Source organism: Pholcus phalangioides, unplaced genomic scaffold, assembly GCF_987345545.1.
Source record: "Pholcus phalangioides strain wild (caught in Gottingen) unplaced genomic scaffold, Ppha-v1.0 ptg000004l_1, whole genome shotgun sequence".
In the NCBI taxonomy this organism is placed as follows: Eukaryota; Metazoa; Arthropoda; class Arachnida; order Araneae; family Pholcidae; genus Pholcus; species Pholcus phalangioides.
The window spans coordinates 33,614,534-33,633,638 of record NW_028301597.1 but is presented as its reverse complement, the minus strand read 5'-3'; the positions used below and the strand labels follow the sequence as shown (position 1 = coordinate 33,633,638).

General features: G+C 35.7%; 1 protein-coding gene across 4 annotated transcripts; it reads left to right on the top strand.

Annotated features, from left to right (window-relative positions):
* Window positions 1–1,397: 1,397 nt before the first annotated feature.
* LOC149087117 (ubiquinone biosynthesis O-methyltransferase, mitochondrial-like) lies at window positions 1,398–16,419 on the top strand. 4 transcript variants are annotated; one of them, XM_089231363.1, is made up of 6 exons: window positions 1,683–1,812; window positions 3,236–3,346; window positions 10,659–10,825; window positions 10,969–11,031; window positions 15,165–15,239; window positions 15,987–16,419. In XM_089231363.1, the coding sequence occupies exons 3-6, from the start codon at window positions 10,699–10,701 to the stop codon at window positions 16,232–16,234; spliced, it is 513 nt and encodes a 170-aa protein (XP_089087489.1). In that variant the 5' UTR covers window positions 1,683–1,812; window positions 3,236–3,346; window positions 10,659–10,698; the 3' UTR covers window positions 16,235–16,419. The 4 variants fall into 4 exon arrangements, with proteins under 4 accessions (XP_089087486.1, XP_089087487.1, XP_089087488.1 ...); XM_089231362.1 differs by lacking the exon at window positions 3,236–3,346 and having other exon boundaries at window positions 1,663–1,812; XM_089231360.1 differs by lacking the exons at window positions 10,659–10,825; window positions 10,969–11,031; window positions 15,165–15,239; window positions 15,987–16,419 and adding an exon at window positions 7,594–8,625 and having other exon boundaries at window positions 1,398–1,812.
* Window positions 16,420–19,105: the final 2,686 nt, after the last annotated feature.

The window sequence follows — 19,105 nt, the reverse complement described above, 5'->3', positions numbered from 1 at the left end:
GCGCCTCCGTTGAGAAAGCATGGGGAATCTGGGTTGCCAGATGAAGCCAGTGATCGCTCTATTAAAGGGACCAAGTAAGCCCAAACAAACCGTGGCTTCCCATGCTTTCCTATGAGAAACATCCCCATTTTTAAAAATCATTTAAAAATTTACTATTCACTTTAGGAACTCGATTTTTTTTTCTCAAATTCTTTGGATATATTTATACAATTGAACGAGAGCTTTTACAATTTTAGTTGTTATTTGTTTTCGAATATCAACTTCTACAACATGGAACCTTTTGCAAAAATAACCAAAATTTACCCATATCTTGTGCCACAAAATTTCTTCTTGGCATTTTAATTTTAAAAATATTATGCCAAAACATGTAATACCTCAGTGCTGAGAGAAATACAATGTTTAAAGACACTTGAACAAGCGGTGTTTGAAAAAAAATCTGCCTTTTTTTGCGAAAAACATATTATATATGCAAAACATTAGCATATATAACGCTTTTCAGCTGTTTATATTAAAATATTGTAGAAATATTTCTCCATTCCAGGCAAAAACTCGACGAACACAGACACAATTTTAGATTTCAATTTAGAATTCAATTCGAAACTTTTTTGTCAAATTTTCGTACACGTACCACTTTAAAAGCAAAGTAATTGGTACAAAATGAAGAGGGAAAAAAAAAGCCCAGATTATTTTTATAAACACTATAGGCCAGAGAGAGATGACTTATCGCGGCTCGTAAAAAAAGTTTATTTTTTAATATTTTTTTCTCAATACTACATCTACATAGCGGAAAGTTCGGATGGGTGGCATATATTTCCAGTAATACGTATTCAAGAATATGAGACTGGAACGGAAGAAGGGTGGCGAAATTCGTTCAGCCTACAGGCAGCAAAACCATAAATACACAGTGGCGGAGGGCGCTCGAGCACTTCCAGTACTTTGAGGCCATAGGCGGAGATTGACTTGAAAGTCTGGGGGGGGCAAGGTCATTATTGCTGGGGGGGGGCACGATGATGATGATGTCAGCTCATATATACATTAGATCAGTCGACTCCACCTTTGCCCCCCCCCCCGTATCTCCGCCCATGTTTGAGGCACGGGGGCCAAAAAGCCTAGCTACGGCCCTGTCAGAAGGTGCTCGAGCACCTCAGGATTGATTCAGAAATCAAAATTCTTCATGTAAAGCTTAAGACGAGCGCCCACGGGCCTCAAACACTTTCGAAATGTCCCGGATCTATGATAATGATGAACGAAACAAAAAGGCAAAACAAACAGTTAAAAGAAAAAAATTATGAAATTGCATTTTATTGCAGCTTCATATTATTTTAATTAATCATATTTCCATAGATATTAATGTCATACATCGAATTTTTAAAATAAATTGAAGCACTGAACTAAAAACTTATGACGAGTTGAGAGTGAAAAATGATCTTCCCCTTTCAAAAATAAATTAAAAATATAAATACCCCTTATACAAGGATAAAGTTTTATCTCTCTCCTTTATGGGATCATGTAGATTACCTGAAGACGCATTAAATGGTCATGGTGCTTAAATTTATTTAGTTATTAATATTTTAAGAGAATTCGATCCGGCAAAACACATGTTAAGTATAGGGAAAAGAGCGGTTTGTTTGGGCTTACTCGTCAGCCCATAGGGTTGCCACAACGGCTTCAATTTTCGTTCCTGATGTCACCTCCTGTTATTCATTCCTCCATGACTCTGAAAAGACACAAGAAAAATATAAATAATAATTTTATTGTGTAAAATTTGAGCATATTGGGAGGGTAGTTCAGCGCTCGTGTTATCGAATCGCTGTGAGTGTCTGAAGTATTAGTAGTTGCGATAATTATAAGTTTTTTTCTTCAAATCTTTATATTTATAAGTGGATGTTTACGCTCTTGTTTTGCAGATACAATTATGGGAAATATATTTGGTGGGTGGGAGAACTCTCTTATGAATCCAACATTTCTTTAGGTATTGTTCGTTAGGTATTTGAGAATAATAGGGACTCAGAGCTATGACCCCAATACAAGTTAAGGCTTATGGACACAATTTTGTTGGCCCATGTACATGGCTCCCACTAGGACAGTGCTCTAGCCGGTTCTTATGATTTTTTGGTTTACCCGCTATAAATTAACTATTGAAGGGCCTGTGAAATGTCTACTCCTGGAGGGGGGGGGGGGTTCCTAACGTAGAGGCCCTGCTCCATTATGTTGCGACCATAGTCAGGAATTAATTTTTTTTGTATGCCATAAATTACCATAAAACCAATTAGAAGAATAAGTAGAGATAGACTCAAAGGTCTGGAGGGGGCACGCACATGATGATATAAGTACATATATGTTACTGCCAAAGCCCGAAATCGGCCGTTGTAAATTGATCCTGCCAATGTTTGAATTTCGAGTTTTGCTAGCTAGTTCACAAAGTGAACCCCTGGCTAAAATCCGAAAAAAAAGGCATGGTTCTGGGTCATCATCATTTGGCATATTTTTTCACTAGAATTATATCCACATTAGCTAAATAATCCATCATATTACAATCGTGATGCTGTAATCATCCCCTCCCCAAATTTGTCAGAAAAACTATGTCTATATTATTACATAGTTTTTCTTACATATAGCTATGTATTTCACATTCGCGACAAAAAAAATGGATTTGGGGCCTACCGGATCATTATACATCAGCATATTGAACATTGGCCAGTGATCTCTAGCCACTTTGTATACTGGCCGGTGAAAGTGCAAATTATTTCTGACAATCAGACTAACTAAAACTCTTGGCCGATTCGCGAATTGCACGAACTTCAGGCTTTGGAAGTAACATATATATATAAATATATTAGATCTGTTGTCTTCATCATTGATGCTGTGCAAGTGGGACATTGTCTCTCTTGCTGTCATAACTTGCTGTACCTTTTCCAGTGATTAACCTTCTTAAACAGCATTGAGAGGCCCCTCCATATTAGATACGATTCAATCTTGTATGAGCTATTCTTGTGTTTTGAGAAGTGCTACTACTATTTAATCACGCATGCATCTCATAAACATTCTTTGGGATTAAGAGTATTTCTCAGTATCAGGAGTGCGTGTGTTGTGATGTGTGTGTGTTTATGGTGCCAGAGTTATGTGTAGAGAAAGATGTTGCTTTTCCGCCTTACAAGATATCAAACAAGTATCATTTGGCACTAATGCCCAAAAAATATCTTTATTTGAGAGCTATGTGTGTTTTGTATTATAGGTGGTGCTGGCATCTCCTTGCTATATTCCGAAACGAAAGTCATATATTTGAAAAGTGTTGCCATATAACTTCTACATTGGAAGTGCTAAATACATGCATTTTCGTGTTTATGTGAGTATTGTATTGCCTGCTCTCTTTGCAAAGGGACTTTTTTAAATGGGAGGTTGGCTCCCATCCGTATCTTGAAGTTTTCACCATTCTGTAAAATTGTACATGTAAATTGAGATGGGACTTATTTTTAATATGTATACTGCCTGTCAGGAAAAAAAAAACTTTTGAAACACTTGCTTATAATGAATACTATTATTATATTTATTTATTTATTTATTTATTTATACAATATTGTTGGCCCTTGGGCCTATACAAGAGGATGCGATTGAGAATGACAAAGATATTGTTTGATGTTGGATAAAAAACTAGTGATAGAGGGAGATTCAACAATAGAGCTTGGGAGTTTGTTCCATTCACCAATGGTATGAGGAAAGAAGCTGTATTTAAAGCAGTCAGTGGAAGCAAAAATAGGTTTTATTTTAAGGGAATGGTCGAGTCTTCTAGAGATGTAGGATGGTTTGGCTAAGATACCAGAAGTATCCATGTTGAACTGACCATGGAAAATTTTATAAAGCAATGTTAATCGAGAGATGAGACGAAGAGTAGAGAGAGGGAGGAGATGAAGTTCATTTTTAAGTTCGGACACAGAAATGAAAGATGACCAGCAGTCGTGAACAAATCGGGCGGATTTATTTTGAATAGATTCGAGTTTGTCTATATTACTGGAGGTGTAAGGGTCCCAGATTTCAGCGGCGTAGGAGAGGACGGGGGATATATAAGTTTGGTAACAGAGAAGTCTGATATCCCGAGTAGAGTGTTTAAGATTGCGGCGGAGGAAGAAAAGTTTGTTAAGACACTTCTGGTAAATGTAGTCGATGTGTTTGTTCCAACGTAGGTCGGCTGAAATAATGACACCAAGGTATTTGATATGTGAAACTTGGGATAACGGTAAATGATTGATGGAGTAGGAGTATTCAAGAGGAAGAAGTTTACGGGTAACTTTCATGTGAACCGTTTTTGAGATATTCATTGGCATTTGCCATAGGGAACACCAGTCGGCGATGGAAGCCAGGTTATGTTGGAGAAGTTCTTGATCAGATTGATGGTGAATGATACAGTAAATTACACAGTCATCAGCAAAAAGTCTAGTGGTGCAGTTGAGGGATTGAGGAAGGTCGTTGATATAAATTAGGAAAAGTAACGGGGAGAGGACCGATCCTTGAGGGGTCCCAGACTTTACGGAGGCGGATGACGAGTTATGATCATTAAAATGAACAAACTGTTTACGGTGTTTTAGGAAAGCCTCCACCCAATTAAGTAATTGAACGTTAAGGCCAAGGCGGGAGAGTTTGAGAAGAAGTTTATCGTGGGGAACTTTATCAAAGGCTTTAGAGAAATCTAGGAATACGATATCAGTTTGTAGGTTTTTATCAATGGCTTCAGAGAGGTCGTGGATGAAGAGGGCCAGTTGAGAGGTAGTAGAGAGAGATTGTCTAAAGCCGTGTTGGTTGGGGAAAAAGAAGCTGATGGAGTCTAAGTGGATACGGATTTCTTTTGCTACAATATGCTCGAAGATTTTACAGCAGGAGGAAGTGATTGCTATTGGCCTGAAGTTAAGGGGATTGGAAAGTGAACCCGTTTTGTGGATAGGAATAATTTTATTGATTTTCCAGTCGTTCGGGAGGGTAGCAGAATTTAGTGAAACATTGAACAGGATTAAAAGATAGTCGGCGACTTCATCAGCACAGAATTTAAGAATAGAATTTGGGATGTCATCAGGGCCAACGGAATGGGGTTTCAGTTTTTTCAAAAGTTTTAGGATACCTTGTTTGGAGAAGGATATAGGGGGTGAGTTGTGGATAGAATCAAAAAAAGAGTATTGGGGAGGAGAGGGGTCTATTGAGAAAACCGAGCAGAAAGCTAAATTGAATTCGGTAGCCATCTCTGAAGGAGAAAATGTATATTTATTTGAACTTCTCAGGGAAGTGGGACCAATAGATTTAGGTCTAAGGTAACTCCAGAATTTTGTTGGATTGGTTTTTAAGTAATGGGGTAGAGAATGAGAGAGGTATCTGGACTTTTGGACGGAAATGAGGTTTCTGAGGTCTCGGGTGGAGGCTGAAATTATGGATTTGAGTGAATTGGATTTGTTAGTTTTATATTTGAAGGCGATTCGGCGGATTTTCCTCTTTAAATGAATAATATCTCTGGTGATCCATGGATTAAAAAAAGACTTAGGAGAAACATTTTTAATTGGAACTGTAGTTAAGCATTTGTCTATAATACATTTAAAAGAGGTCCAGAGGGTGTGGATATTGTTAGAAGAGGATATGGATAAGAAATCATTGAAGTGAGAGCGAAAAATATTTTGCATAAGTGGATAATTTGCCTTGTTGAAATTACGTTTAGGGGCGAGTTTGTAGGATGGGATAGAGTGGCGGAGGGAAAAGTTAATGACTGGGATATTATGGTCGGAGCAACCCTCAAAGATGGAGGTGGAAAGGACTGAAATTCGATTGGAGGTAGCAATGAGATCTAAGGTAGAGCTGGAGTAGAGGGTGGTTCTTGTGGGTTCAAAAATGGATTGGACCAAGTTAAATTTAAGGAAGATATCTAGGACTTTGTTATTAATTCCGTGATTGCCGGACAGGGATTCCATATTTTTCCAGTCAATGCCGGGAAGATTCCAGTCTCCGGAGATAAGAATAGAATGTGTGTTATAAAATTTTTCAAGAATAATTTCCAGTTGTTCAAAAAGGTGGAAATCAGGAGAGGGAGGGAAATAGACAGAAAAGATGGCAAGTGGGGGACAGTTGGGTTGAAGCCATTCGGCTCCAACAATTTCGAGTTCGGAGTCTAATAGAATTTCAGTTAAAGGGATAGATTTTTTGAAAATAAGTAAGACCCCGCCCCCCCGAGAGTTTCTATCCTTTCGAAAAGCATTGTAATCGGGTGGCAAAATTTCGGAATTAGAGATTGTATTATTTAGCCATGACTCTGTAACACCAAGAAAATGGGGATTATGGATGAGTAAGAATGATTCTAGAAAATCAGTTTTGTTTTTCAGGCTGCGAGTGTTAATAGTTCCCAACTGGTAGGTATTTTTTAATTTGGAGGTTGTGTAGACGGAAGGGTTGCTCGGGGGGAGTAGCCTAAAGGGGGTACCGAGGAAATATGGGAGGAGAGGGAGGGCATAGAAAGGTTCGAAGCAGTATGAGTGGGGAAGATGGGGCGGATATCATTAATATCGGGATCCCAGACATATTTGGTATTATTTATGAGTGCAAAATTGTGGATATATGCGCTCGATGGATATTCAAACATATATTTTCTCTAAGTGGTAAGTGTAGAATTATTTACTTCTAAGCCAGGGTCGTCTTAAAAGCCCCTGGGCCAAGTGGTTTTTCTGAGGGAAAACCTGGTAAATTTTTTTCTGTAAATTTCAACCGGATCATATTTTTATAAGGCCCCCGGGTGGGCCCATGAGTTAAGACTGCACTGTTCTAAGCTGCTTCCTGGTTGCTCATAAGATAAATCCATTAACAGGGATGTTGAAAAAATAAGTTTACATAATTTTTGATGGTAAAGTTTGATTCAAATTGCTAATGATGAGACAAGAGTGAATCGATCTTATAAAACAGACGGGTGGACAAATCGCAAAAACATCTAAGCCCCAGAAAAAATTTTTAGGTGAAAAAAAAATTTTCACCTAGAAGAAAAAGGTCCAAAATAATGCTTCTTTTGACTTTTTTCAAGGCATAGTGACCCTCTTTCATGCTGGCAGATATGTTACTATAAATTTGAAACATTTTGTGCTGCCCTCAGCCTGCAATTTCATAAAGCTATGCAAAGAAAAGTTTAAGTGCCAATACCAATCTTTTAGTTGCCATGGCAACTTGGTGCCTGGAATTTTTCCAATCCTGTACATAGAGACTGCATTATAATATAATGGCTTACAAATGAGAGGCTGTACATTAAAAGCAAATTATTTTATAAACACGAATTTGTGAGGAACTTCATATTTAAATAAGTGTGGTTTCCTCTTTTTCAGTATAATTTGATCCAGCACCCATGGAAATATATTTTGTATTTTATCATGCTTAGGGTTATGTAACATCCGTAATTTTGCTAATAATGCAATTCCTTCACTTTGGAGAGGGGAAGCAATGATCTCCCTCCTTCGCTCTCTCCCTGTATCTACCTATGGCGAGATCTATATTTTTATTTTTGTACGTTGCTCATTTCATCTTTGTTGCTCTATTATGTTACTCATTGATGTGCCCTGACTATACTTTTTATGGTTTTAGGAGCTGTTTTGAATCATGCAAGTGATAGTAGCTCGTTACTCAATGTGGAGATCTGCTTTTTGGTCTAAATTAAATATTTTAGTCTCAGCTGAAAGACATGTTTCAAAAGTCTCAGCTGAAAGACATGTTTCAAGATCATTGTCCAGCAAAGCTGAAAATACCTATAGTTCCACAGTGAATCAGGAAGAAGTGGAAAAATTTAATGCTTTGTCGACTGAGTGGTGGTTAGCCAAAGGCGATTTTTCTGCACTTCGTGCAATGAATGCACTGCGTGTGCCTTACATCAGAGATGGTATTTTATCATCAATGACAGTATCCCAACAAAAATCCCCTATGCCTCTCAAAGGTTATAGCATTCTGGATGTAGGATGCGGTGGTGGCCTTTTGTCAGAACCCTTAGCAAGGTTGGGTGCTTCAGTTGTCGGATTGGATCCCAGTTCTGAAAACATTAAAATAGCAACTGACCATGCTGCTGGTGAAGAAAGCTTGAAAGAAAACCTTACATACATATGCAGTGATGTGGAAAAACTATGTCAAAACAAAGGCAAGTCTTTTGATGCTGTTGTGTGTAGCGAAGTAATTGAGCATGTAGACAATCCAGAATTGTTTGTTCATTCTTGTGTAGATCTGGTAAAAAGTGGGGGCTCTCTATTTTTCACTACAATTAATCGAACAACGTTATCTTATTACCTTGCCATTATTGCAGCTGAATATGTATTAAACATCGTTCCACGAGGCACTCACAGTTGGGAAAAGTTTGTCAAACCAGAAGAATTGGAGCATATGCTGAAGAATGAAGGATGTGATGTGCGTTCAGTGCAGGGTATGGTGTATAACCCTTTAACGTATAAATGGTCTTGGTCTCCAGTCAGTGCTGTTAATTATGCTATGCATGTATTGAAAACTTCTTAAGAATCATTTCGATAAAACAGTACAGCATTTTTACTCTGTTGATGCAATAGCAAAATTTGTATGTTGTATATCGCCTTTGACTATAGCATGATTAAAATAAATTTTCTGTCATCTTTTCAATGGTTGTCTTTTTGGATTGTAATTGTTACCTCTATTTATTGTTGAAGCAGTGATAGTATCCTTTAGAACAGGGATTCCTGATGGGTTTTTTTGTTTGCAACAAAAATTGCAATTTTTAATGTTTTGTGTTATTTCTGCTGCAGCACATTAAAGTGACACTACACACTCGTTGGGAATCAAATTATTATCATAGCTTTCAATGTCCCAATTTTGAAACAAAATATCTCATGGCATCCAAGGGTTTATTTTGACCACATATATATACAGGGAGGGTCATCCCCCCCAAGACAATTACAAATAAAAATATCTACAGAAGATACCTTCATGTTATTTTAATCAATTTATGATGGTTTAAAATGTTTTTTTAAGTTAGTGACTCAAAATTCCTGTGGGGGAGATTCTTTGAACCCTCTCCACTGGTTGATCATGTACACTAAGCTTCAAAGTTTTAGGAAAAGTTATCATAGCCAGAAATGTCTTTTAGAGGAGGGGAAAAACTGGTTTTTTGAGGTGGGGGACTATGCTAGAATGATAGACTTAACTATGGACTAACAGTGAAAGTCCTATATAACGATACCCTTTGAAACAGGGATTGACAAATCAAAAATTTAGGTGCCAGCAGAATTTCTTAGGTGCAATGCATGGTTTTTCCTCAAGAAAATCTCTATTTTTCCTAGACTTTTCAGAACTCAAAGACCCTTCTATCATGTACGAAGAGACAATTATGAAATCTGAAAATTTTATGTTATCTTTACCCCTGATTTAGGCATCAGGACATTTTAGGCACCGATAAAATTTTTCTTGTCGACCTGGTAACTGAGTTTGCCAAACCCTACTTGAAAACAATCATCTATATAGTGACACCTCGGCTAATAAAAAAAAGACAAAAATTGATCAAAAGCTAAAATAACCAGCTTCGAAATTGAAAAAAAAAAAAATTTACAGGAAGATGAGAGTTACTTGATCTTTTTATTTTACACACCAATGTACTTAACACAAGCTTTAGTCTACTCAAGCTCGTGTTGACAAGTTAGTCATTTGTAGGTGTCCCCATCAATTTGTGATTGTATCAGCTCATTTCGGCATCTGATACATGAAGACTAGCTAGATTTCTATTAGCTGGATGAAATGGCTCAAAAATTTTCAAAAAGAGAAGTGTAAGTACATCTGGGAAAAGATTCTGAGGTGGACAAGACTTAATCGAACTCGAGTAATAGTAATTCTGTTTGGCACTAAAATTTAGCTTGTGAAGCGGCTGTTTTATATTGGCACATGAATTCATATCAACGAAAATTTCTGTTAGTCGAGGCAGAGAAATTATGAAGTCTTTGTTAGCCAAGGTATCACTACTACTACTAAACCAGACATGCACCTCGTCCATATTCCTCTATGGAACCTCTAACGAATTGGTACATGTTGTTGGAGTGTACGCGTAGTAAAACCTGGCAGCCAAGGTATCATTGTATAACGATATTACTCTCTGGTCCCAATGCACTTTTAATAAAACTAATATATTCCATTTATAGCAATGTGTTTCTACGGTCTCTTAAGTGTCATTATACATGTATAGGAATTTCACTATACATCTATCATTTTCTCATATTTCAGGATGGGGCTAAAATCTCACTATGGCCCTGATAACAGTGCATGTATTAAATATGCATTATTCCACATATGATTCGTTGGAAATTCTGCAGAGGGATGTGTACGAGGTGCATTTATGGTAGAGTAGTAATATCCCATTATAAAAACACAATTTTTGATTTGATTAGTGTTTCTCAAATTGTACAATATCATTTCTAGGGGGTAGACAGAAACTACAGGTAGTATTGGGAATTTTTTTTTGGGGGGGGGGGGTGAGCTAAAGAGGACATAATTCAATAGACTGAGTGAAAGAATCTCTGAAAAAATACAAATTTGAATGCTAAAAGAGCCTTTAACGGCTCAAATAAGGAAATTTAGGGGCTGTATGCTGATGTTTGTAGTTGAATAATCTGTATCTCAATAATAGTTTTTTTTTATTTTTTATATAGCTCAAGAAAACCTATAGACTAGTAACTTCCTTTCATAGCTATGGGCAAACGATATTATTGCGATTATTGTGATAGATCATTTGCTGATGGAGCTGAAAACAGAAAAAAACATCTTATCAGTGCCAATCATCAGAAACTAAGGAAAGTACACTATGCTATGTGTAAAGGTAATATTTTTTTTTCTTTTAAACAAATAATTTAAGCTTTTATTATTTGTTTAAATTTTATTGAATACACAATAAATCAGATTGTAAACATGATTTGCAGAATGAAGTTTTACTATTAAATTTGTTTTTCTTGAATTCTTAAGATGTTACTACAATTCTACGGGAAAACGCATCAAAGAATCCTTGCCGAAGATACCATTCAACAGGTATAAATAAGTGGTTAATTTTTATTATCAATCAATTTTTCTCGTTTTTTTTTTCATTGCAGCACAATAACTATATTTTCTGTAGTTAAGCCATCAATAAATTGGTAGAATCAAATGAAATGATTGAATCTGCAATAATTTATGTGAGGGAATTTGCTTAGAAATATTTTCAGTATGCAAGCAACTTTATGGCCAAATGTAGCTCTCAGATTCTTTTAATGTGACCTGCAATCTCAAATCTGATTTTGTAAAAATGAACTGAATCATTGCTTATACAAGTATAGTTTGATAAAACAGTGGTTATCCCATTTTCAGCCTTTTCGTTGTGAAGGCCAACATGTGATTGAATTTACACTCATGTCCATAAATTAAGGATAATTCAGAATCCCACGGAAATCGAAATCTAAAGTAAAAATTTCACCTGTAGAATTATCACACACATCTGCAAGAATGATATGCAAATTTCAGGAAGCCACCAGATGATGCCGATAGTATGTCACAATGACGAGAGTGTAAGAGGAGGGTATATAAGGAATGGTGGCAAAGAAGTGAAATTGTTCACAAGAGTTCTGTAAGGCGCTCAGTGCCATAAGCGAATAGTTATGACACAGAGGACGCATGTGGATGATTTTTTATGTGGTAGAATTAACGGCGGCTTGGAATGTGGGCGTACTCAGATGGAAGTATCTGAGGAACTTGGAATTGCCCAAAGTGTTATCTCTAGGCTTTGGCAACAATTCCAAGATAATGGAAATGTCAGTAGACGTTACAGCACAGGTCACCCCCGAGTTACAACGCTGAATGAAGATCGGTATTTGGCAGTAACTGCCAAAAGAAGCAGACGGAGCACAGCATCCGACCTGTCTCGTCAGCTATCTGCAGCCACGGGTACCAAAGTTTCAAGGCAAACCGTGTCCAGACGTTTGGAAGATATTGGTCTATATGCTCGCATGCCTGTCAGATGTGTTCCACTCACTGCAACTCACTGTCGGCAGCGATTAGCCTGGAGTAGAGAACATGCAATGTGGACATCGCCACAGTGGGCTTGTGTGATGTTTTCCGACGAGTCCAAGTTTAGCTTGCAGTCTGATTCACGTCGGACTTTCATATGGAGAACACCAGGTACCCTTTACCACCAAGACAACATCATTGAACGACACCGTTACGGTGGTGCAGCATTGCTCGTTTGGGGTGGAATTATACTGGGTTCCAGAACAGATCTGAATGTTCAAACCGGAACCATGAAAGCCCAAATTTATCGGGACATCATTCTGGAACAACATGTACGTTTGTTTAGGGGTGCCATGGGCGCAGAATTTGTGTTTATGGATGACAACGCCCGTCCTCACCGAGCAAACATCATACACGAATGCCTTGAATCTGAGGATATAACCCGTATGGAATGGCCAGCATTCTCACCTGACTTGAATCCGATAGAGCATGTGTGGGACATGCTTGGCCGACGAGTTGCAGCCCGTCAACCACCTCCTACATGTGTACCGGAACTTCGGAGAGCATTGCTTGCTGAGTGGAGTGATCTTCCCAAGATCAGATCGATAATTTTATACTCAGCATGCCTAGGCGTTGTACGTACTGTATTTCATCGCATGGGAGACATACAATGTATTAACCATCATACCAACCATGTAATAGTAAGTTTTTGTAAAGGAGATATTTTTTACAATTGCTCCTGGGAGCAAAAATCATAGTTTTTATGGATGTTATCATACATACCAGGGTTGGGTTTTTGACATGACAAGCATCAAAAACTGGTTTAAACCGTCAAAAACCTAAATGAATGCTTTTTGATAATGTGTTGAACATAATAGGTATACAACATGATGAAAAACTTACTTTTTGGCATATTACAATGTTTTATTTTTGAACATTAATTTATTACAATAATTAAAACAATATATTAATTATAATTTGCAATTTTGAATTCTTCAACATAAGTGTCTAGAACATATAAAATATAATTTTATGGTTTATTTATCTAAGCTACTCATTACCTGTGTTCAATTTGTTAAGTGGATTAGAGCTGCTTATTCAAAATATGTATGATAGGTCATCAGGGTTAGGTTTTTGATCCCAGAAACTAACTCGGTATTAAAACTATCAAAATCTTACTGTCAATGATGTCAAATAGTTTTTGTTAACTTGATAGATATGTTAAATAACAAAATACTTACTTTTATTTAGATTAAAGGGTTTTATATTCAGAATTATAATTACTGAGGAAAAATACCAATTTTGATATTTTAAATTTTCTGATCTGCCCAAAATTTTATTCCATATAAAATTTCTAACGCAGCATCTATTAATGCACTAACTAAACTCATTTATTTTCTCCTAAAAATTTCTTAGATCAGGGTGTATAAATTCACACAGCTTTTAAGAGTATTTTCAACCAAAGCAGAGCTGACAAGACTTGATACCCAAAGCATTTGTTTTGCATGTTTGAATACAGCTTCAATTGGAAAACCATTGCATTATAAATACTAGTAAATGTACCATATCATAGTGCAAAAGTAAGAATAAACCAAGTTTGACATATACAAGCTAGCATTGCCAAATTAAATGACATTTTAGTCCTACAATTTAGTATTTTGATCGCTAGATATATTTCAATGTTATGTGCAATAAGAGTATTGTTTTAAGTATCAGTGGTTATCTAGATAATTTAATAATAACAGAAATCAACATTACATACATGATGTAATAAACTTTTTTAAACACTTATCTGTTGTAAAAAGAGTACAGCAGATAGTTTATATCAATGCATATATATAAGCAGTTGAAGAAATTTTGGAAGGTCAAGAATCATCTTGAATCAAAGAATGTCAAATCGTTCCACAGTTTTCCCTTCAATGTTCATGTTATGCTTTATTCAAATTTTATAAGAAAAAAAAACCATATATTGTCCAAAATAATTCAGTCGGGAGTAGAAAATTATTTTAGAATCTTATTAAATATTTATTCTTTGTATAACATAGTCACTTTAAACATTACTTGCAATTAACGTGTGCATTTTCATTGGGAATTTTTATATCGAAAAGCAATATTTGAGGTTTTTGACAGTTTTTGACAAGGGTTTTGATGGAGGGTTTTTGACATGACAGTTTAAACTGCGGTTTAAACCGTCAAAAACTGCCAACCCTGATACATACACCATCGTTTTTGTTCTTTATCTTTTGTTTAATAAATGGGCTTTATGAATAAGTAACGTTTGTTTTGTTTCGGAACCTTTATTTGCCGGAGCTGGCATTATCCTCAATTTATGGACATGAGTGTATATTATATTCCAGGTAAAAATAGCTTCCATATAAAAAGATGATCCTCCTTTTTTGTTCTATAACTTCTCATACCAATGTATAAAAATTGATAATAAATTGAAAATCATGAAACATTGTTTGAATGTGATCTGCGACTGATTACCAAACAACTGAAGTGGCTCATGAAAGATGACCAAATTGTTTGAGTCACCACAGCACATTTCCAGATTTTCATTGAATAAATAAATTTTCATCAATTCTGGAATTATTTCTTTTATTAATTCTAAGTTTTCATCAATTTGTTGCGGCATTATATCTTTCATTTATTCCAGAAATGCTTTCATTTATTCCAGAAATGCTTTCATTTATTCCAGAAATGCTTTCATTTATTCTAGAATTATTTCTTTCATTAATTCCAAAATTATTTCTTTCATTAATTCCAAAATTATTTCTTTAATTAATTCCAAAATTATTTCTTTAATTAATTCCAAAATTATTTCTCTCATTAATTCTAGAATAATCGTTTTTCAATATTTTCAACCATTTTCTGAAAGTGATTGGCAGGCCACAAAAAAAAAAAAAAAAGCTTTGAGGGCCATGCATTGAAAACCCTAGTCTAGAGCTTACCTTTTTAACTGCATGTACGAGACAGAGAAATAAGCTAATAACATCGCAGGGGGATACCTGTGAACCCTAACAGTGCTTCAAGATTTTCCATAGAAACTTTAGGTAAATCACTTTTTCAACTAATGGATGTGATTTTGAACAATCTTTGTTAAGTGAGGTGTCCCTGTGTATATGTTACAAAACAACTTGTATAACAATAGATTAAGCATTCATAATCTAATTCATTTATAGGTCAATGTGAGTATGGCCTTGGATGCAAATACTCCCACTTGACTCATAGAGATGTTGAAATTCTTCAAGAACAAGGTAGTGTGTCTTTATTATGTTATTTTATATTATACAATCATCACTCGTTATAACCACCCTCTATTGTTCCATCGAAAACATATGTTGTATCAGGTGGTTGTTATATCGAAAGAAAAACATATAGGATACTCTTAATATGAAAACGTTTCAAACTTATCTTACTGGTAATGAAATGGTCTCTATAATGTGGGATTGTTATAAGAAGCTCAACTGTATTAATTATTCTAACACCGTTCTTCATTTTCATGAAAATGTGTACACAAGTACAAGAATTAAGATTTAGGTCAATATATATTTTTAAAATACCAGCTGCATTGGCTAAGCATGGGTTGAAAATATCTGATAAAACCCAGCAATAAATCCCTCATGCCCCGAAAAACATAATTAACTATCAATAAATCTGGTCATTCTCCCCCCCCCCCCCAATCAGTCAAAGCTCCAGCTTGAGAGCTAGGAATGAATATAATTATTTTCTTTGGGTTGTTTTTTTTCGCTTCAAGTTTGCCCATGAAGAATCCTGGCCAAAGATTCACACATGCACAGGCTTCAGAAATTGGGGGCAAAGATTTTCATTCATAGTTACAGTACTCGCAAATAAATACTTTGTAAAAGAATTTAATTGCTATAGTTGTATATGCACATGTTCATAGATATATAAACATGCAAATAAGAAAATTTTTTGTATGCAGAAAATATTTATATATCATGCTAGCTTTAATAAGAAAAAATTTTAAATGATTTTTACAGCAAAATTGGAACAAGAAGCGAGCGCAAGAAAACATGTCCTACCAGATCCCGATATCAAAGTTTGGTTGGAAAGTGTTAAGAAGAAAGTTGATAAAACTCTCTCTGATCAGATACCCTCCAGCATGAAATCTAAGGAGTATGTTGTTTCCCTTCCAGAAGTTTTGCGAAATGTTTCAAGTTTACCCCCATCATTAATACCTTCAACTCCTTCAGATGTTATGGTGCAAAAAATTTCTGGATGGGGATGATCAGATTTATGCATATTTTTGTCATTCTATTCATTTTTTTATGACATGTAACACGCTTATGTGGTCTAGTGCTTCACACCTGAATTACATATGTGAAGATTTATACACAGTAGTATTTTGATTTATGAGCAAAGTATTCAGTGAAGCCTTGCTACAACAATATTCAATAAATCCCTTTACAATATTTTTTGACTTGTTTGGAAATGGCTATATAGTCTAACATTAAATATCTCTCGATATAACAATAAGATCCCTCTACAACGATCATTTTTCTTGGTTCCCAGAGTATCGTTATATCAAGATTTCACTGTATTAGTTAAATATGCTTCAACCTGTGAGACAATATTCTATGTACAGGCTTAAAACTTATGATTGACAAAATTTTACAGGTTTAAAATCTCATTTGATGTACTAAAACCAGGTACAGATTTAGAGAGAAGTGATTGCCCAAAACAATATGAAAAAAATGATTCTATCTTTGTAAGATACAGGACATATATTGTGATTGGTGTGAACAACACTCCCATTAAGTTCCCTTCGGTGAAATATTATCCTGCATCCGCACCCGATGGAAGCTTTGGTATCTGAAACAAGTAAAAGCTGACAGAAATGATACAAGTAAAATTCTTTACAACAAATTAATATTAGTAACTCGAGATACCTTTGTATGATGAAATAAAATTACCTATTTCATTTTGAAACAATATACTTAAATCATTACATTCACTGAGAAAGATGTTACTTTTCTCGCATACAACATATCAAATGAATATTTTCTGGATATTAGTACTGAGATGAACTTCAGAAAGAAAAGTTATATTACTGCTATAATAACTTTTAATCTCAACCAAGTCCTTTTGCATACTGGGCAAGCATACCTATACACCAGACACAGACAACTCTTACCAAGTAAACATGCATAGTAGCACAATGTGCTGAGTGGAGATGTTGCAGCTTCACTTTAACTTCAGCAAGTGAGGGAGGCTGCAATATCTCCACAGCCAACCACTAGAGTGCTGCTGGTGAGATTCAAACCCAGTTCTTTGCAATGCGAGTCTGTCACTATGCACACACGACCGTAAAGCAGCTAGTTAACAGAGTCGGTTAAAAATTTCAGTTTGAACATCACGATAATCATTACTCAAACATCTTAAGAGAACAATAGTTTTGGCTGGGTTGTATATGGATGGCCACAGCAGAAATATAATGTGTTGCTGTAAAAAAAGAAAGCATCTATATATATATATAATGACATGTTCTCACTGATTCATCATCGCTGAGCCAAAACCACTGGAGTTATGAATATGAAATTCAGTCAGTAGTTTTATTCTATGAAGTAAAGACCCACTAAGAAAGGGTTTTTCGAAATTGACTGCTAAGGGGGTTCCAAAGGTTATACAGAGAAATCGTGCTGAGCTGAAACTACTGGAGCAATATTTATGAAATTTGGTCGGTAGTTTTATTTTATGACATACAGACTCACTAAGAAGGGATTTTTTTCAAAATTCTACACTTGAGGGGGTCATAAGAGGGTTCAATGGTTACAGAGAGAAATCATGCCTAACCGAAACTAGTGAAGCTATATTTATGAAATTTGGTCAGTTTTACTTCATGACATAAAAACCCACTCTTAAGTGGTTTTTCAAAATTCAACCCTTAAGGGGGTCAAAATGCTATGTAGAGAAATCATGACGAGTGAAACCGCTGAAACTATAAATTTTAAATTTGGTGAGTATCTTCATTTTATGATGCAAAGACATGCTAAGAAGGAATTTCTTAAAATTCACTCCCTAAAGGGGTCTCAAGGAAGAATTTTGGATTACCAAATTTTCACACACACATGTAAGTGAAGCCGCGGGTAACAGCTAGCAACTTATAAAAGCATCAAAACACTACAGCTGTCTTGGGAAGGGGGCAATCACCCCTGGCCGCGATGTGTTGATGGGTAAAAAATTTACTCGCCCACCTCCCAGTTATCACCCTGCTCTGCAGCATCACTCCATTACAAAAAGTTTATACATATTTGGTCTTAGTTTTTATCAACCACCAACAAACCTTCTTTCTGTGGGGAGGGGGAAGAGAAAGAAATCACCCTCTTCACCACCCCACTCTTCTTATACATGGTTTTCTCTCGGATAGGTTGGCTGTAAAAGGTTCAAAACAAACCAACTTCAATCATGTATTTCATACCTTAATAACTTTAATTACCAATTAGTAATAAAAAAGGGAGCTCTGATGGTTTTAGATTAAGTTACATTAATTCCGCATATTTTACTACTTGCATAGTCAAATCAAATGCAAAGTATTCTCATTGCAATTAGCCATATGAAGAGGTCTACAATAATCTCTTGAGTAACTAAAAGGCTGGTATAGGAAATTCTTGAATCCCCCATATGCAGTAATGTTCACATTATATATATATGCTTGTCAAACACATTCTTAATTGAAAATGAGTAGTCCAAAAAGCTGTATACATACAAAGATATCAAAGTGAATTAGAAAAAAATTTACTTTGTATATTTATGTATTGTATATTTGTGTGTTTCAATAAATTTCAACATATGTAGTATTTTAAACTTGGTGAGGTATGTTTTGTATGTAAATGCATAGCAGTACAAGTAAACACTTGACTACACACAAATTAATGTACAACAAGTGCTGTCTTAACACATGCACCAACCTGGGCACAGCCTGGAAGTGAAGAGAAACCCTAATGAAAATGAAATCTGGTAAAAAAATTTTGAAAGCAAGTATGTGAATTAGTAGGCAGAACTTCAGAAAATCACTTTGCTCTGGGGCCCACAAGTCTCTTAAGATGGCCCTGCTACAACTACTTTTAGAAAACTGCATGAGCTGTTTGATTTTTGGAAT

Coding starts and splice junctions, on each gene's coding strand:
- LOC149087117 (XM_089231361.1), top strand. CDS start 7,609: ATGCAAGTGATAGTAGCTCGTTACTCAATGTGGAGATCTGCTTTTTGG.